Source organism: Aegilops tauschii, chromosome 1 (assembly GCF_002575655.3).
Source record: "Aegilops tauschii subsp. strangulata cultivar AL8/78 chromosome 1, Aet v6.0, whole genome shotgun sequence".
In the NCBI taxonomy this organism is placed as follows: domain Eukaryota; kingdom Viridiplantae; phylum Streptophyta; class Magnoliopsida; order Poales; family Poaceae; genus Aegilops; species Aegilops tauschii.
Genome location: NC_053035.3, coordinates 69,741,079 through 69,760,648, shown reverse-complemented (window position 1 = coordinate 69,760,648; position 19,570 = coordinate 69,741,079). Strand labels below are relative to the sequence as shown.

Sequence of the window (19,570 nt, the reverse complement as noted above, 5' to 3'; positions counted from 1 at the left end):
TTCCACCGAGCTGCTTCAGCCGGAGCATGTCTTGACGGCTCCTGCTAGCTACCCCGTGGATGCTATCACAGAGTCTCAACATTGCCACCTTATGACACGATGGGAGAACTTCAAAGTCAAGGCGGCTGTCGGCTCTGTTCGACCTCCTGAACCCGGCGCAACTTTTCACTGTCGTCCGATTCCAGAAGGATATGCTAGGGTGACGGTGGACGAAATAACGGAGGGATTTGAGGACCTCCATCTTGACCACCCTACCGGTGAAGGGGAGACTCGGCTGGGTTCTGCTCTGAAGACTCCATGCCTATGGCGGAAGGAGCTCATCAACCTTTCGAACTGGACGCCTCCGGCGAGTAAGGGCACTCCGCCTCCTCCTCCGGCGAGTGATCAGGGCACTCAGCCTCCTTCTCTGGCGCGTGGTGGCACTCCGCCTCGTCCTCCGCCTCCTCCTCCGGCGAGTGATCAGGGCACTCAGCCTCCTTCTCTGGCGCGTGGCGGCACTCCGCCTCCTTCTCCGCCTGCGCCGGAGCAGCCAGCCTCCTCCTTCTCCGCCTCGTCAGCAAGGGCGGAAGAGACCCGCCGCCGCTCCGGCTGCTCCGGCGCGTCGTAGTCCTTCTCCTCCGCCTCGTAAGCAAGGAAAGAAGACAGCCGTAGCCGCTCGGTCTGCTCTGCCGGCGTCTAGCAGTACAGCCAGAGGCGGGAGGCAATACAGATTCGGTCCTTCTCTGAAGACTCCAGAGAAGTTACCATACGAGAGGACCGAGGAGGAAACCACGAAGATCGTGCGAGCCGAAGTGAAGAACTTCTTTGAAGGGGTGAAAGCAAAGAAACATCCACCTCCGGAGGAGAAGGTAGATCCGGTGAAAGCGAAGCGCACTCTGGCTGCCCTGACAAAGCCACCAAAGTCTCCACCGAAAGGCAATTATGAGCGCATTATTGGAAAGACATTTGCCGAAGCGGAGTGGTCGGGAAGTACTGTCAGTGATCAAAGGTTAAAAGAACGACGAGCTGGGAAAAAATTGCCCAGCTCGGCGAACAAGCGAACCAATCGTGGCCCCCGCTCAAGGTGTCTAGCGACATCGTCGCTAATGATCCAAGGATGGTGGCCGGTTATAGCAATCTTGGAGATTACCTGCCCGACAATGTACATTATGATTTCTTGGAGGTGGACGAACACAAATACCATTACGGGAAGCCTCTCGTCAAAGATGAAAGATCTCTAACAACGATGATGCGAAGATTACATGATTGGTACATGAAAACCTACAGAGAGTGTGGGGGGAGGGATACTTTGATACTGAGAGTTAAAGAGGAGCATGACCTCGTTGGAATTGAACTGTTGAATGTTCCATTTGAGGAGTTCTTCCAGTTTTTCAATCAAAAGGCCCTCGATAAATCAACGGTCACTTGCTACTGTCTGTAAGTAGTACTACTTCTGTCATTAAGTCTCTAATTATCCTCACTATATTATGCAGATTGAAGATCGCCGAATTGAAGAAAAGACAAATCGGTGATATTGGATTCATTAACACAAATCTCATAGATGCAACTGAGGTTAAATATCATGCCGAAAATACCGAGGCCAACTTTCTACGATCGTTGGTAATAAATGAAAACAAAGATATAATACTCTTTCCTTACAACTTCAAGTGAGTGTTACTGTCTTGTGCATATTCGGTTTCCCTTATTAGTCCATGTTATAGTAATGTAATTGATGACTTATGCATGCGTGCGCAGCTTCCACTATATTCTCCTAGAGATTAAGCTTAAGCAGGGAGCAGTAACCGTCTTAGACTCGAGACAAAAAGATCCACAGGACTATGCGGACATGACTCAAATGCTCGAGAAGTAAGTTAAATCGATCATTATCCACCATATCAGCAACTTTGTTCATTTCCTGATATCAAGTAATTATTTTCTTTATCCGGCAGGGTTTGGATAAAATTCACCAAAAAAGCTCCGGGAGTGCCGAAGAAGCTGCAATTTAGACATCCGAAAGTAAGTACTATAGTAGCATGTTCCACGCATCTCCTAGTGATTCAAGCGCAAGTTTCATCAATACCATTTGGCATGCTTGCTTATCAGTTTGATTGACCTCTATTTCTTGTAAAGTGGTTGTGGCAGGAACAAGGGAATGATTTCTGTGGATACTACGTTTGCGAGTCCATCCGCCACACGACCTGTGAGCGGGGCTACTCTGACGAACAATATGAAGTGCGTAAGCAATAATATTCACAATTTTATTTTATTACCATCATTTGTGTTGAGTTTCATTTGTTCATATATATATGTATTGACCCCCTTCTTCAAATTAGATCTTTCGGATGCGGGATGAACTCCTAGCACCAGATCGTATGCGAGCAATTCAAGAGGAATTGGCGGCATTCTTCCTTGACCACGTGATCGCTGAAGACGGAGAATACCATGTGGACCTTGACTTCGTATATAATTAGGAGATTATATTGTAAGAGATAATTATTGTATATATGTAGCCAGTAGTGTCGGATAGATATACGAGAACTTGTTGTTCGACCAATCTCTCGGAGAAGGAGAGGTGGTCGATATCACTTCTCTCTGTATGCATATGTTCATGACGATCTTCTGTTTCCTTCATTTTCTTACTAGCTAGCGTGTCTAGTCCTCTCTATACGTATATAGTACGCAGAGTCGACCAAGCACAGAGATAAGAGAGTACACTTCTCTCTATTAATTAGCTAGCTAACACAATATATGAAACACCTAAATTAACCCCCCAAAACCCCCAACCCCCCCCTTTAAAAAAAACAAAAACCCCAGCCCCTGAAATGATGACGCATGGATGCCTATTGGTCCCGGTTAGTGCCACCAACCGGGACCAAAGGCCCTCCTGCCTGGGCTCGCCGCACCGGCCACGTGGAGGCCCATCTGTCTCGGTTCGTGTAAGAACCGGGACTAAAGGGCTAGAGCATTAGTAACGACCCTTTAGTCCCGGTACAAAAACCGGGACAAAAGGCCCTTACCAACCGGGACAGATGACCCTTTTTCTACTAGTGCTTGGACAAGGAAGGCAAAGGAGCGACGTGGGAACTGCAACGGTCGAGTAGTCTTAAGTCGGGCTTTAAGGATAGTCATGGCTACGGTTACCTGTAACTGTCGTACTTGTGACTATTAACACTTGTAACTGCCGTAGTTATGACTCTTAAACCACCCATGTAACATGGGAGTGAAGATGCGAGTTTATTCCAATGAAAATGACATCCTAGAAACGTTAATTGTATGAATATGGCAAAAAGTCAAGAGCACAGAACCCAATTTTCCTTCACAGTAATATAAGAGACATGCTCCTCAATTTTAACTTAGTACGGTAATACTTCTAGGGTTCGTGTATGGACCTGTGTATGTATGTGAACAAGGTCAGCAGTGGCTCATCGATGTAGCCGTGTAGGATGCAGTTGTAGAGCAGGACAGCGTAGTGGGGGTAGACGGTTCAGGATGCATGGTCCGAAAAACCTTATTGCCATCATTTGTGTCTGAAGGCTTGGACCGCTTCTCTTCTACTCGTTGCATTTCTGAGAAGAGTCGGCTATGGTTTGGATGGCCAAGTACTCATACTGTTTTTTTTTTTTAAAACCAAGCTTTATTCATTAGAAATAAATAGTAGTACATCGTTTGTGAGGAGTATTATAATTTCATTTAAAGATTCCTCAAACTAATCAGAAGTAAAAGAAAATCTAGCTAATCTAGCAAGCTCATGAGCAACTTTATTTGCTTCTCTATTACAATGCTCGAAACCAGTAGCAACGAAATCACAGGCATAGTGAAAACAATCGTCGAAGATTGCTGCCGCCAAGTACTCCTACTGTTTATGGGTCTGATCGTCTGAGAATGGATGGAGCAAGAGAACTAGTGAAACGATGTGAGAGTTGTAGTGGAGGTAGGCAATGCCGCAAGTGGTCTCTAAAAAACTATTCTTGTCACCATGTCTCTATGATTGAAGTGGAAGGACAAAATCTTATTGCTAGGTTCTCGTGATTGCAAGGGATAAGGATACGAGAACAAAAGCATATATCCTTTCTTCCAATCTTATCAATAGTTAAAGGCACTCAAAAAACATATTAGACCCTACATATATATGGACGGAGGGAGTAAAGTAAATCGCTTACTTGTCTATGAACTAACAAACCCGGTGGATTATAGGACCCACAATTGGTAAGTCGCCTGATATCTTTTGTGTAAGTCAATTTTTTGGATCGGCCTCCTTGAGCTATTCCTCCTGCAGTGTCCTGCCCCCCCCCCCCCCCCCCCCCCCCGACTCCAGCTTGTTCCTGACTCGGCCTTAGAGCTCCGCCTCGCCTGCTCTTCTCTCACGAAATCGACTTACCTTAACTGCAAATTCACGCAACTTACAAATTGCTCTTGCGGTGATGCATGCAACACACACAAGCTTCACATATCTCAAGCGGAACACACAGTATTATAAATCTTTCAACAACTTGAAATTAGATTGCACACGATTTAGAACTCTAGTACAGGTGTCTGTAATTGCCAAAAATACCGTCTGATTATAGCAACATGTTTCTCCAAGTTTAGTCTACATGGGCATGCTTGACATTCCTATGTCTTCAAAAGAACCTGGACGTGCCTGTAGAGCGACATGGCGCCTTAAATTAGGTGAAACACACGACACTCTTCTGGCAGCCATGAACCGCGTTGCATCCGGTGATGTTAATAAACGGACCAAAGCCGTATAGGATGGCATGCATCACGCAATGCAACGCATCGTGTCGGATGACAAATTACCGACAGAGAAGGGAATGCAAATTGTTTGTCGATGTATGTAAGCATAACTGGGGTTCAAGAGATCTCAATACTTTCTATAATAAACAATTCCGAGGACGAAAAAATGTCCATACTCTCGGTTAGTGCGAAGTATACCTTGTACTCCATGAAGCTGTACGTAAAAAAGTAGAGTATCATGTCTCTCTGACCGGGTCTCCGTTTGGAACATAAATACATGGTCGCCTACAAATATGTGCCTGAACTGTCACTATCTGCTTAATGTTACTCAAAATTTGCATCTGCAAGGCAATCACTAGCGTAACAGATTGTGTCATTGTATGAAGGTTACTTGTGCGATTCTTAAGCAAATTAATGAGCTAGCTATGCCCGATATGGAGATGGGTTGACGGACCGACTGACTGGTGTTTGTGCATGCAATCACACCGTGTAGCAGTTGGGAAAAATGGCGCCGCCGCCGTGTGTTATACCGAGTCAAGAACAGATACTAGATCGTCGTCGTGTGGCTTTAATAGCAGCTTCCATGAACTGATCTATCTAACCGCAACAAAACTAGTCTTGCTTACTCGCATATAGCTACCAATCAAGCGTGTTGTTATATAGCTTCATTGGCACGCAGCACACATGAATCTGCCCTACTCCTACATGCATGTAACAAAGCATACGGTGTTCCTTGTTCATTATCAATTGTTTGAATACTTCTTAAACCCCATCCATCCGGAATCACAGGTTACTTAGCCTAAAACTGGATGCGGTAGTAACTAGGAATGTGCACTTTAGTTAAATAGTCGAACTCGATCTTTTTGGATTTTATGGAAAAAAATGTGACTCCCTCCGTTCAGTAACACAAAATGTTTGGATATTTTAATATAGACTATATACGGATTGAAATGGGCGAAAAAACACATCAACACCGCCATCAGAGTTGTTAAGACACACATCAGAGTTGTTAAGAACCAAAAGTAAAGGGATGTGGGAATGAATGTTACCTGTGTATACTTCTTTCAACAAAACAGAAATGCTTTTGAGACTAATTCTTTACACAGTCTTTTTAGAGGTAATATCACAGGTGGTGCTTAAACTTGCCACCGATGTTCACTTTAGTGCCTGAAGTTGAAAAATACACCGAACTGGTTTCAAAACTTGGCACGAGCGTACAAATACAGTGCTAATCCCATTAGTAGACGTTTTTACGCTGACGTGGCACCGTAGTTCGCTTAGCATGCACAGACAACCTCGCCCTAGCAAACTGGAACTACTGGCCAGTACGCCATACGTTTTCTCGTGCATGTTAATGAAAACAGATCTTTTTTTAGAATAATGAAAACATTTCCTATTTTGTTAGATATAGAAACACGTTCGTGGGTTTTAATGGCCTGCTGCAGTGCAGCCCAATTTGCGCATGTTAGTTTGATTTAGAAATTTGTAAAAAAAAATTGTATATTATAATCACAGTAATAAAAATACATTACAAATATTTGTGCTTCAAATTTTTTATAAATACATATAAATTAAATAACTAAAATGTTCATGTAATTTAAAAAAATAGTCAGCAATTTACATGTGATTTATAGTTAAAGCTTTTCGTAAATAAATTTTCTAAATTGTTTAGTATATGCAAAAATAATTATAAAAAACTTAATTTTTTGAGTAAATTCCAAAAGATTATGCATGCTTGGCTTATGCTTAAATGAAAAAAAAAGTTATAGGTAGAAACATTTTTATTAATATTCAGACGTGTATAAATTTCTTTTATTTGCGAGAAACATGTGTATAACTTTCATCATGTCATATATTCAAAAAAAATATAATTAAAACATAGTCAGTAGTGAATATTTTTCATAAACTGAAATTTTAAATTTTGGATATTTATGAACATTTTACATTGTTGAAAAATTCTTAAACAATATGAATTGTAAAAATATACATGTAACTATTAAAAGGTTTATGTAGTTAAAATAATATTCATGAATTGTAGTATAGAAAATATTTATATAATTCTAAATTGTACAGCCATTTTTATAATCAGAAATACCATTTTATTTATATGGTACGTTTAAAACAAATATGTGAATATTTTTATTACTGTGATTATAATTTACAAACTTTTTTACAAATTTCTAAATGAAACTAAGATGCGCAAACTGGGCTGCACTGCTGAGCCGATTAAAACCCACGTACGTGTCTCTTCTTTCTTATCTAAAAAAATAGGAAATGTTTTCATTATTCTAAGAAAAAGGATCTGTTTTCATTAACAGTAACGAGAAAACGTATGGCATACTAGTTCTTTCCTAGGGCGAGGTTGTCTGTGCATGCTAAGCGAACTACGGTGCCACATCAGCGTAAAAACACGTCTATTAATAGGATTAGCACTGTATTTGCACGCTCGTGCCAAGTTTTGAAACCAGTTCGGTGTATTTTTCAACTTCAGGCACTAAAGTGAACATCGGTGGCAAGTTTAAGCACCACCTGTGATATTACCTCGTCTTTTTAATAGCGCGGGATGCCCGGGGCCAAGGTCGTGCTAGTTTGGATGATCTACACGAATTGTTTATGTTTTTCTTCAAGAAGTTTTGCCCTTGTTTGTAGCGATGTGAATTGTTTATGAGTGGATCTCTTTCGTTTTAGTTTGTCCTTGAGCTTGCATGCACATTAGTCAAAACTCATAACATCATCTTTACATTGACGGGGGAAGAAAAACTCTTTTTGACATACACAAACAACTAACAAAGAAATCACTTTGGAAAGTCAAATTACATACACGAACAAACTACAAGTATGATCTGCGATCGACGGACACACAAGTATATTAAATTAGCTATATGCTTTGAATGACTTGGAATGATGGACTAGTGGTGGTTGACGACAAAGCACTTCTCCCTGATCTCCCCCTCTTCACCGGTGAGAACCTCCACCTTGCCCATCTTGACCATGGCGGCAGCGAACTTGGCCTGCCACGCCTTCTCCACGGCGGCGTGGAACGCAACGATACCGGCGGTCCGGGGGCTGGTGAGTAGTGTCTGGTCGGAGGTGAGCGGCACCTTGCGTGCCAGTACGTTCTTGAAGTACTGGTTGTCAAACTCCCCCGGCGTGACGGGGTCCAGCGGCACCGTTGTGGGGTCGCTAGGGTTGTCCGTCGACGGAGGGCATTGATGCTTCAGCTCCGCCGCGTAGGACCTGTCGATGGACGGGTCGGTCCGGCCGACCTCACCCGAGAAGTTGTGAATGCGCTGAGTGAAGGAGGAGCAGTGGGATCGACCGATGGTGTGTGCGCCGGAGAGCGTGACCATGTCGTCTGCGGAGAGCCCCTTGCGCTTGAAGCTGGCCACAAGCTCCGCGACCTCGTCGGTCGGGAATGGCACGTTGTTGTTGAGCACCTCGTCGGCGATAGACACACGGCCGTCACGGCGACCAGACGGCACACGGTAGTTGATGCCGCCGGCAAGGTAGGCCCCGTCGCGCGCCGCGAAGGCGAGCACGTCGGCGCAGGAGATGGTGCGTGGGCAGCTCGCCTCTAGGGCTGCCTTGGCCTCGTCGATGACCTCAAAGCCACGCATGCTTGGGTTGTTCGCCTGCGAATCCTTCTCCGCCGAGTTCCCAGGTGTCGAGTTGATCAGCAGCGAGCCATCGCAACCCTACACGTGTCGAACAACACAAAAATCAATGGTCAGATTAGGTACATGCATGTTCACATGTCACTGACAAGGTTAAATGAAGCATGATCTAGAAGGAATAGGAGTATGATCCTTGGCTCACCCTGACGAAGCAATCATGGAAATGCATGCGGATGATGCCACCGGCGAGGCCTGGGTTGCGGGCGACGGCGCGGCGGACGGCGTCACGCACGATGTACTCGGCCTGTGGGCATGTGTGCTTGTAGAACCCGACCTTCAAAGACTTTGACGGCCGAGGCGACGCGTCCGCCACCGCCGAGAAGGCGGCCACGGCGAGCAGCACCGCCGCAGCCCACACAAACACTAAAATGGGGAACCTCATGGCTGGAAGCTTATTCTGATCTGTTTCGTGGACTGCAGGTTGCTCTAGCTCTCCAAATTTGCAACACGCTAGAGATTGTTGTGGTGATACGTTGATGGCTGGGTGAACTGGTGTTTATATAGCACTGCATTCACCGTGTAGCAGTTGGGAAAAAAATGGCTCCGGGCGTTATATATACCCGACTACGGAGTCAACTTGAAGACCAGATCGTCGTGAAGGGTGGCTTACATCCACCTAACAGCAGCTAAAGTAAACTCGCTTACTCGTCAAGGAACTGGAGTAACAAATCTTGTGATTATGGGACCGACTATTATTGATAAGTCGCCTGCTTTCTTTGGGTAAGTCGAATTTTTGGATCGTTGGACTAAGATCCAACGCCTCCACTTGAAACCGTTCGTCCTCCAGTGTTCGGCTCCGCTCGCAGCGCCGTTCGAGCCTTGGGCTTGGGTACTGCCTAATCCGAGGGGGAATCAAATGTTAAAAGCCCCTAGCCTCTGCTTCAGATGCCGCAGCGAGGTGCATCGTTTCCGACTTCGGCTCGTTGCTGGCTCGGCTTTTAGAGCTCATCTCTCGTCTCATACTTTCTTCTCTCACAAAATTGATTTACCCTAATTGCAAATTCAGCGAACTTATAAATAGCTCTTACGGTGCTGCATGCATCACACACATACTAACTGATGTTTCTCCGTATATCTATTCGCCACGACAAGCTCCCCATATCTCAAGTAGAACACATGTTTCATAATTCTTCCAATAACTTGAAATTACGTTGCACCTTATCTAGAACTGTAGTACAAGAAGTGTTTGTAATTATCTTCGCCAAAAATAAAAATGTCTTCTAGTACGTACTCTCGGTCAGTGCGCAGTACACCTTGTACCATGAAGCTTTACGTACAAAAAAGTAGAGTACCATGTCTCTCTGGCAGCGCGTCTCCATCTGAAACATAAATACTTGGTCATCGACAATGTGCCAGAACTGTCACTATCTGCTCAATGTTATTCAAATTTTGCATCGGCAACGCAGTCACTAGCGTAACCGATTGTGTCATTGTGTGAAGGTTACTTGTGCAACATTCTCGAATAAAGGTCACTTGTGCAATGCTTAAGCAAATTAATGAGCTAGCTATGCACGAGATGGAAATGGGTTATCATATCATTGGTCGATATGGAGATGGGTTCACGGCTCCACTGTGTAGCAGTTGGGAAAAATTGATGGCGGCGCCGCGTGTTATAATACTGGGTCAACAACAAATACTAGACCGTCGTCACGTGGCTGTAATATCTCCTTCCATGAACTCATCCACCAAACCGCAGCAAAAACTGGTCTTGCTTACTCGTATAGCAACTAACTAGCAGAGCCCGTGCGGCGGCATGCCGCACTTGTCAATACGGTTTGTCATTATGGACTGTGTTAACTGCCTATAATAAGTGTTATTAGTTTAAAAAGACAGAATCATGTACGTAAAAATGTGGATGTAGGAAGATATGTTGGAAAGAAGCATACTTATTCTGTCACGCTGGCTGCATGTTTCACACGTTGATAGTACATTTTTGATAAGGATCGTTTATTCTTGCCGTATGTGGCACGTTCTACAGAATGAACAGTACACGATGATGCTGTTGCAATAAGATGAAAGAAACATAGAAGCTCATGGCAGATAAGATCATCCTAGTGTAGACTCCTGTAGAATTAGTGCTTGTGATGAAGTGGTGTATGCAGGCACTGTGTAGCAGTTGGGGAAAAATGATGGGTTGACGGCTGAACTGAGTGTTTATGTATGCAGGCACTGTGTAGCAGTTGGGGAAAAATGATGGCGCCGCCGCGTGTTATACCGGGTCAACAACAAATTCTAGACCGTCGTCGTGTGGCTGTAATATCTGCTTCCATGAACTCATCCACCTACCTAACCGCAGCAAAAACTAGTCTTGCTTACATGTATAGCAACTAATCTAAGCGAACAGGAATTTTTGCAACATGGTTCCACACGCACCCGCTAGAACAGTAAAATCAAGAATATTATGAGAAAACTTTTTTTTTTAAACTTTAGGGTATCAAACTTGAACCACCATCTACTCACATGCGAAGTTTAATGACATCCGTGGTATTGTGGTAAAAAATGTATTAAAATTGATGCGATCAAAGACACATTATTTGAATGAATAGTAAGGTATCGATTGTATTTTCTTTATTAGGGACACCACGGTTGTCATTTCTTCACGAAGCTTCACACATGAGTAGAATGATCAACCAAGTTTAATACCCCAAAACTACAGATTTTTTTATTTTTCTAGTATTTTTTACTATTCACATTGGTGCATGTGAGACCATGTTCACCTTCGTATTTTTGCTAATCAAGCATTTTATTAAACAGCCAAATTGTCTGCGGTGGTAACTAAGAATATGCAGTTTAGGTTATATGATTTTTTGCGAGAAAAATTATGATCTATTCATCATCCATCAAGATAGTACAACAAGCACCAGAAGTATAAATTACATCTAGGTTCGTAGACCACCTAGCGATGACTACAAGCGCTGGAATGAGCCGAAGTCGTGCCGCCGTCATCACCCCTCCCTCATTGGAGCCGGTCAAACCTTGTTGTAGTGGACAGTTGGAAAGTTGTCATGTTAAGGCACCATAGTACCAGCACACCAGAACAACAACCATCATCGATGAAAAGAAGTATAGATCAGAAGGGTCCAATCTGCAGACAAATGCACGCAGACGAACAAAGATCGGATCCGATTGGATCCACCAAAGACAAACGCCGACCGAATCCCACGAGATCTTTCGGAGACACACCTCCACAGGCCCTCCGACGACGCAAGAAGCGTCACCGAAATGGGGCTAGGCGGCGAGAACCTTATTCCATCTTCAAAAAGCCGCCTCAGCATCGCCTTTCTGGGCATGGCATAAACCCTACAAAACTGTAAGAAACACCTACAGACGGGGCCCTCTCGCCGACGGAGCCTCTAAGGTCCTAGGACGATAGGAGAAGGGGCAGACTGGTGGCGGCGCCGGCGAGAGGCAGGGGAAACCCTAGCTTTGAGCCCACTCGTAGCACGTACGATTCTGATAGTGGAATGGGATCCTTTCTGGATCGTATGAAAAAAAAATTGTTTACTCCCTCGTACTTAAATTAGTTGTCGCAGCTCTAGTGGAATTTTATTATCATGTGAGGATGAGAAAAGTAGTTTATTGTTCTATGATATATGTTTAGAAGTGCGACCAAGGGTTTAGTAATCTATCCTGGTGACGAGAACAATTCAGGTGACGAAGAAAATGTCTTTGCTCCGGGTTATACATTCTCAGGATGGTACGTGTGTATGTATGCAAACCTAATAATCTTTATCTCGGTCGCATCTCCACCGACATACAATTATATACTTCCTGCAGAAAGAAAAGACATACACTTATATACATATATTTGCTGGGAATATTCATGTGTCACTATCTTTTTTTCAACACAGTAGGGACGCAAACGCTTATATACACGCGCATACACTCACCCTTAGGAAATGCTCAAATAAATTCAGAATAAATGCGAGCATCGGGACTTGAACCCTGCTGAGCTGGGGATATCACAATCCCTCTAATCATCCAACTACAAGTTGGTTTGCATTCATATGTCACTATCTGCTTAATGGTAAAATCTTTCTATATGGATTTGATTAATTCTGGACCAGTCTCGAGATCGTTGCATATTTGAAAGATTAAGGTTCCTTTGCGCATTAAAATCTTTATGTGGTTTGTCCACAAACAAGTAATTCTTACAAAGGACAACTTAATCAAGAGGTGATGGGTAGGTAGTCCACGATGTTCTTTTGTGATCATGATGAAACAATACAACATTTAATTCTTGAATGCCCACTAGCCAAATTGCTTTGGAGAACGATTCATATAGCCTTCAGCATTACTCCTCCATTTGACATTGCATCGTTGTTTGGAATGTGGTTAACTGGGGTCGAACATACTACGGAGGTTCGTATTCGGATTGGAATATATGCGCTCTTGTGGGCTATATGGAATTGTAGGAATGATTTGATATTTAACAGACAACACAATTTAACTTTCATGCAGGTCATCTTCAGAGCTACCGCTTGGACCCGTACGTGGTCCTTACTCACTCCTATGAAATCCAGGGAGCCTTTGATAACTGAGTGCAACCAGTGGTATATGGTAGCACGGGCTATATTCAACCGGTTCGGATGGCGGTCGCATAACAGGATAGGAGTCTAGGGAGCTTATCCTTCTTATTGCCATTCCGGTTGTGTTTGTCAGCATGAACTTTGATTTATTTTTATTTTTCGCTCCACTTACGAGCTGTAATACTTTGACGACTTTGTGATACTTTGCGAACTTTTAATAAGATGGCTGCATGCATCATTATGATGCAGAGGCCGGGGCTACGCCTTCATTTCCAAAAACTATCTGCTTAATGGTACCCAAACTTTGCATTAGCAGCACAAGTAATCAACTTACGCACAACAGAGTTGTTAACAACCAAAAGTAAAGGGATGTGGGAGTGCATGTTACATGAGTCCTGTAGACTTCGAGACAGAAAAGCTTGAGGCAAAATTCTTGACACGGTCTTCTCTTAATCGCACTGGTTGCCCGGGGCAAAGTCGTGCTAGTTTGGACGATCTACACGAATTATTTATGATTTTTCTCCAAGAAGTTTTGCCCTTCTTTGTAGCGACATGAATTGTTTTATGAGCGGATCTCTATCGTTTTCATTTATCCTTGAGCATGCACGCACATTAGTCAAAACTCATAACATCATATCCCCTGTAGCTGCATTGATTAATCGATTAGGTAGATGGATATATTATATGAATGCAGCTACTATTCTCCAAAGGTGACAGCAGCTAGAAGAGTACACAGTGCACACCCGCATACGCGTCTTAGCTTGCTAATTTATCTGGCCACGAATTAATAACAAAGTGAAACATGTCAACTTTTTACCACGTCAAATTCTTTCCCTACTCCAATAATTGATCAAATCAACTGGAGCCCTGATTACGTTAGTTACGTTCTATACCGTGGCTAGAGTAGCCTCCAAGCTAGTACGTCGTACTAGTTTTTTCTTTCTAATATACTACCCCCTCCATTTCGGTTATAAGATATTCTAACATTTTTCTAAATCAGATATATATAAACGTGTTTTAGTGTGTTGTTCACTCATTTCACTTCGTATGTAGCTCATATTGAAACATCTAAAATGTCTTACAATTCGGTGGGGGAGGCAAAAGCTAGTGGATTCTTTCCTCTGTTTTTTTATGAATGCCATTTGAAGTGCCAAATCTGCCGGAAATTCACATGTTAAAAATCTTTTAAGACTTCGCCAAAATGTATGACCATTCGTGCCTTACATACAAAAACATGACACAAATGAATATTAAATGTTATTCACTTATACTTCTCTCATTTTTTCACAAAACACAAATGATTATATCTTATTATCCATCAGTAGAGACTCATGTTTCATATATTCGAGAAACCCTGGCGTGGCCTAAACCACTTTTCGCAAAATAAATGGAGTGGCTTAAACCACAACATGAAATACAGATGCAAGTACCTACAGAATTTGTTGGTGACATACATATTTGTGAGGGTCTATATTAAGGATGCAAGCAACAAGGGCGAGTTGGGGGGCATGCTCCCCCCATCCTTCCCCATGCTGAAACTTTTTCTCAAACCACCCCTAGATAATTGTGGTGTTAACTTCTAAACTTATACATATGCTGCCCCCATCCTTCCCCGTGCTGAAACTTTTTCTCAAATCACCCTTGTACACTTTTGGTGTTAAGCTCTAAACTTATACGTATGCCCCTTCATTGCCTTAATATGTTTCATTGGCCCCCTTTCGCAAAATTCCTAGCTCTGTTCCTGTATAAAGTGTGGTCTTCCTTCTATGCTCAGTGACAACTAACTAATTCAAGTAATTGTTGGAACTCTGCATAATTTTGGTGTATCTACTCGTGCATGCCATATCTACGTAGAAGGTAGTTTAAGATTTTTTATTGGTACTTACAAGTTAAATGTTAAGAGGTCTCATTGTTGAAATTATCATGGAACACGACGTCAAAGTAGAGATGAAAAGCATAAGAGAGATATAAAGTAGACACTATGTAGGGTAGAACTCTTCTCTTTGTTATTTAGATTAGATATCAGTAGAAAATAGACTTATGTGTGGAATTATGAGCAGCAAGTCGAATATATAGGCGGCCTGTCAGGCATGCCTACCAGCCTCCAGCTTGGCAAAGGGGAAAGACCCCTGGTGGGGTGGTTTCCTAACACTCGAGTCTTTTCTTTTGTTCTTTCTTGACCTTCAAGTGGGTGGTTCCTGAGAACCGTGAAATGTCATGGTAACCTTTGGCTTCCCTTGTAAAAATTGTTTTTCCTTTCATGTAATGATGTCAAAGGGGGGAGTGTATGTTCTAGAGGTCAACGGGTTTAGCGCGGTGATGGCTCTCTATTTTACATATTTTTAGAGCTCATTTGTTGCATGTTCCCTTCATATATTATGTCCCATTGGACCAAATAATTGTTCATTATGCATGTTACCGGTTCTTACCCTTTACCTTGTGAGCATTGCACATTTAGTATTTTATTTGTTTTTATTAGTTTTCTTTGTTTTCTTGTTTCTACATGTATTTTGGAGCAACCTATGACCAAGCACGATGAAAAGATCAAGAATGGGTTCAATCCGGAGACACCCAGGGGCCAGACTTAGCCATTTCGAAGGTCGAAAAAAGTCATTTTTTCAAAGTTATTAAAATCAATATCTAACACCAGAAATGGATCGGCGTTGTTCTCATGAATCCAACAAGCCCAAAAACGTCAAAATCAGAGTTCATATGAAGAAATGACAGCTGAAACACCGAAGGAGGACAAAATAGAAGACGACATATCATATGACCGTCCAATGGCCATATGACATCCACACAGATCCAAATGTTGCCCTTCCAGACGGGATTCTTCACCGATTTTGTTCCTGTTCGACCCACAAGATCCTTGGCTCGTAAAGAAGAGATTGGGAGAGGATTTGGCTCATCTAGAGCCCTTGGATGCAACCCATCAAGGGAGGAGGCTAGGGAGGCGCCTTATATATCATCTTCAAACCTAGCCGCCACCTCCACGATCGCATTCATCATCAAAACATCCATCTCCATCTCCATCTCCATTGCTGTTCCATCTACCACCATAGAGGAAGGGACGAGACCACGGGGAAGAAGAGGAGGCTCCACCACCGTTCCCATCGGCCCTCGGGGCGGTGCCTGCTCCATCGCGTCGGCACCAGCATCACCATCTTCACCGCGCCGCCGCCGCCATCATCATCACCGCCATGCCTTCTCCCTTCACCAGCTCGATGCGGCTTGTAACTTGACCATTTCCTTTATGTTAAAGTAGTTGTACTTGTTCTCGGGGATACTGATGGACTAGTTTATGATTAGAATTATTATGATTTCCATGCTATCCGATATGCTCTTGTTCATGTTCGAGTTAGTATATATTCTCACGAGTGTTGAGAGGAGGCCTCGCTTGCACTATTGTCGTGATTGGCTGTGGAGGAACTATTGTTGCTGTATGGATTAGGATGTTGAGGTAATTTGAGGTGACAGTAAAATTCTCAATTCTTAGTCGTTGCAAATTGATAGGGGAGTTTAGGTAAACCCATATCTAGCCGCGTCCACGGGGAAACCCATAATTTACCATATGTGCTATCCGGCGTGGGGAAGCTACGGTTGCTGGCGTATGTGGCATGAAGTCTATGTTAGAGTAGAACATGTTCTATACCAGAACCGCCCACTTATGCATGTGAAGAGTCAATAGAGGATACGTTAGAAAGAGTTTTATTATAAGTGTTTGAATCACTATTTTTTATAAGGTTGTAAGCATTAAGACCTCATACCCGTACCCATACCTCTTTTTGTTATAAGGTTGTAAGCATTAAGACCTCATACCCGTACCTCTTTTTATTATAAGTGTATAAATCACTATTTTCTTGCTTGATCCGATCAAAAGCTGGATTTGACACTTTAACTTAAGCTTGCTAGAGACCATCGCTTCAAGGGTATCTTCCTCTCGTGGGTTCGATAACCCAGGGTCACCTCTGGGGAAATAGGTGTGGGATACACTTTTCTGTTCCATTACCGGATCAATAAAAGGAGGTATCAACCACCAATGGTAGGAAAATGTTTCACCATTGTGTCTTACAACAGCTATGATGGGCCACGCCACCCACACATAGAAATGCCCCCTATTCACTGACATATCTCACTGTGGGTGTTATGGTCACAGTTCATCTCAACCACGGGGGCAGACATAGTGGTGAAACATCTTGCGTTGTTCAAAGTCATTTTTCCTCTCCCTTCTCCCAACATTCATTTGTAGTTGTTTGTGGGCTTGCCGACAATAGTCTACGAGAAAATGTGGTGGCATCGCCCTACATAGCCCCCCTCTTCCCATCGTTTGTTTGTTGTCATCTTTGGTCACAGTTGGGACGGTTGCCGCAATCATACTCGTGACCAGAAACATTCATGATAGCCTATAACCAAAACCTCTACACCGTGGAGGTGTGCGTGTACATCGTGAGCAATGTGGCCGTCCTCGTAGTGTACGTGTGGTTTCTTGGGGTGAAGTTGCACCGACGTGGTGTTTTTTGTGATGTTTTATGGTTGGATCATTTTGCCTTTTCGTCAGTTTTTGCATAGGAGTTTCTTTTGATTTTCTTCACGTTTGGTTCATTTTGCTTTTGATATCCCCATGTTTTTTAATTTGTTGGATTTGGACATGGTTGGTTTGCAGTTTTGTTTGGTTTGACTGTGGTTCATCCCTCCCTTTCCCCTATTATGGCTCCAAGGCAATGACTATTATTGGTGCAACTATCGGTCGTCATAGAAGCCGGTGGGCACACCATTGCCCCCTTCGTCGCTTCACTTGGGAGGCTAGGGAAAGCTATCCATCATGACCCTCCCACCCAAATTGGTCGAGCTGGTGCGGAGTTGTGTGTGGCCAACAAAAGTACCATCTTCGGCCACATGTTCACCATTATTTCTAGCCTCGAGTGGTCTCTATGTCTTTTATTGTTATGTTTTATGTGTTCTGATACGTCTCCAACGTATCTATACTTTATGAAGTATTCATGCTATATTTACATGAGTTTTATATGGTTTTGGTGCATCTGTATATTATTTTTATGAACTAACTTATTGGTGCAGTGCCCAATGCTACTTCCTGTTTTTTGCATGTTTTTTATTTTGCAGAAATACCATACAAATGAAGTCCAAACGCGATAAAACTTTACGGAGATTTATTTTGGAATATATGTGATTTTTGGGACGAAGAATCAACACAAGGCGGTGCTCAAGGGCCCCACGAGGCACCAGGGCGCCCAGGTGGCTTGTGGGCACCTCGTAGGTCGGCTGATGCCCTTCTTTCGCCGCAAGAAAGAGAATATTTGGAGAAAAATCCCCTCAAAATTCAGCCCAATTAGAGTTACGGATCTCCGGAAATTTAAGAAACAGTTTTTGGCCAGAAACGGGGTCGGAGAAATTGAAGACAACAACGAGATCCAATCTAGGGGAGAACTCCCTCTCCCCCAGAGGGCCAAGGAAGAAGAAGAAGAAGAAGAAGGAGGGCCCCCTGCCCCTCTCCTCCGGTGGCGCTGGAACGCTATCTGGGACATCTCCTCCATCATCATCAGCACCAACTTCTCCTCCATTCTCATGGTGATATGTGAGTAGTTTACCCCCCGAGGCTGAAGGTATGTACTAGTAGCTATGTGTTTGATCTCTCTCGCGTGTTCTTGATTTGGCATGATCTTGAGGTACTGTGGGCTTTGTTAATATAGTTGGATCGTATGGTGTTTTCCCCCTCCCTATCTTGTTGTGATGAATTGAGTTTTTACATTTGAGGTTTCACAATTATCAGATTGAATACTTGTTGGATTTGAGAACACTTGGTGTATGTCTTGCATATGAATACCCGTGGTGAAAATAGGGTATTATATTGATTCACTTGATGTATGTTTTGGCACTCAACTTGCGGATTTCCAAGGTGACATTGGGGTAATCTATGCATACGGGTTGATGCACGTTTTCGTCCTACTTTTTCCGGTAGAAATCTTGGGGCACTCTTTGAAGTCCTTTGTGTTAGATTGAATATTATGAATTTGAAGTTGTTTGATGCATATCGTGTAATTGAATCACGGATAGTTGTGGTGACATTGGAGTATCTAGGTGACATTAGAGTTAATTGATGTGTATCATATGATGTTATTTTAGTACAAACTCTAGGGCTATTTGTCGCACTTATGGGAATATCTCAATAGATTGATCGGAAGGATAACTTTGAGATGGTTTCGTACCCTATAAACAATTTCATCTTATGTTTCTCCGCTTGATAAGAACTTTGGAGTGATTCTCTGTCGTTGATGGATTGTTATATGATTCAATTATGTTAGCACTGTTGAGAGATTGCACTAGTGAAAGTATGAACCCTAAGCCTTGTTTCTAAGCATTGCAATACCGTTTGTGCTTCGTTTTATCACTTGCAACCTTATTATTTTTATTTATTCAGATTATAAAAATATATTTATACTATCTAGGCGAAGTATCAAGTGAACGGCAATTAAGTGAAAACTTGAAAACTATCCTCGTACGCCTTCGGATCACGAACATATGGTACAGATCAGAGGTGGGAATCCCACCAGCCACTTAACCACACTTTTCTCGAAAACCCCCCACTAATAATAATTAGCTCAATAATTTTTCTTTTCAGAATTACCCCTTCCTGCT

General features: G+C 43.0%; 1 protein-coding gene across 1 annotated transcript; it reads right to left on the bottom strand.

Annotated features, from left to right (window-relative positions):
- Positions 1 to 7,429: 7,429 nt before the first annotated feature.
- Positions 7,430 to 8,907, bottom strand: LOC109764641 (peroxidase 5). Its single transcript, XM_020323442.4, has 2 exons — positions 8,530 to 8,907; positions 7,430 to 8,408 (listed from the first exon to the last, which is right to left on the bottom strand). Exons 1-2 carry the CDS (start codon positions 8,767 to 8,769, stop codon positions 7,623 to 7,625), a joined length of 1,026 nt encoding a protein of 341 aa, XP_020179031.1. The 5' UTR covers positions 8,770 to 8,907; the 3' UTR covers positions 7,430 to 7,622.
- Between the last annotated feature and the right edge of the window lie 10,663 nt (positions 8,908 to 19,570).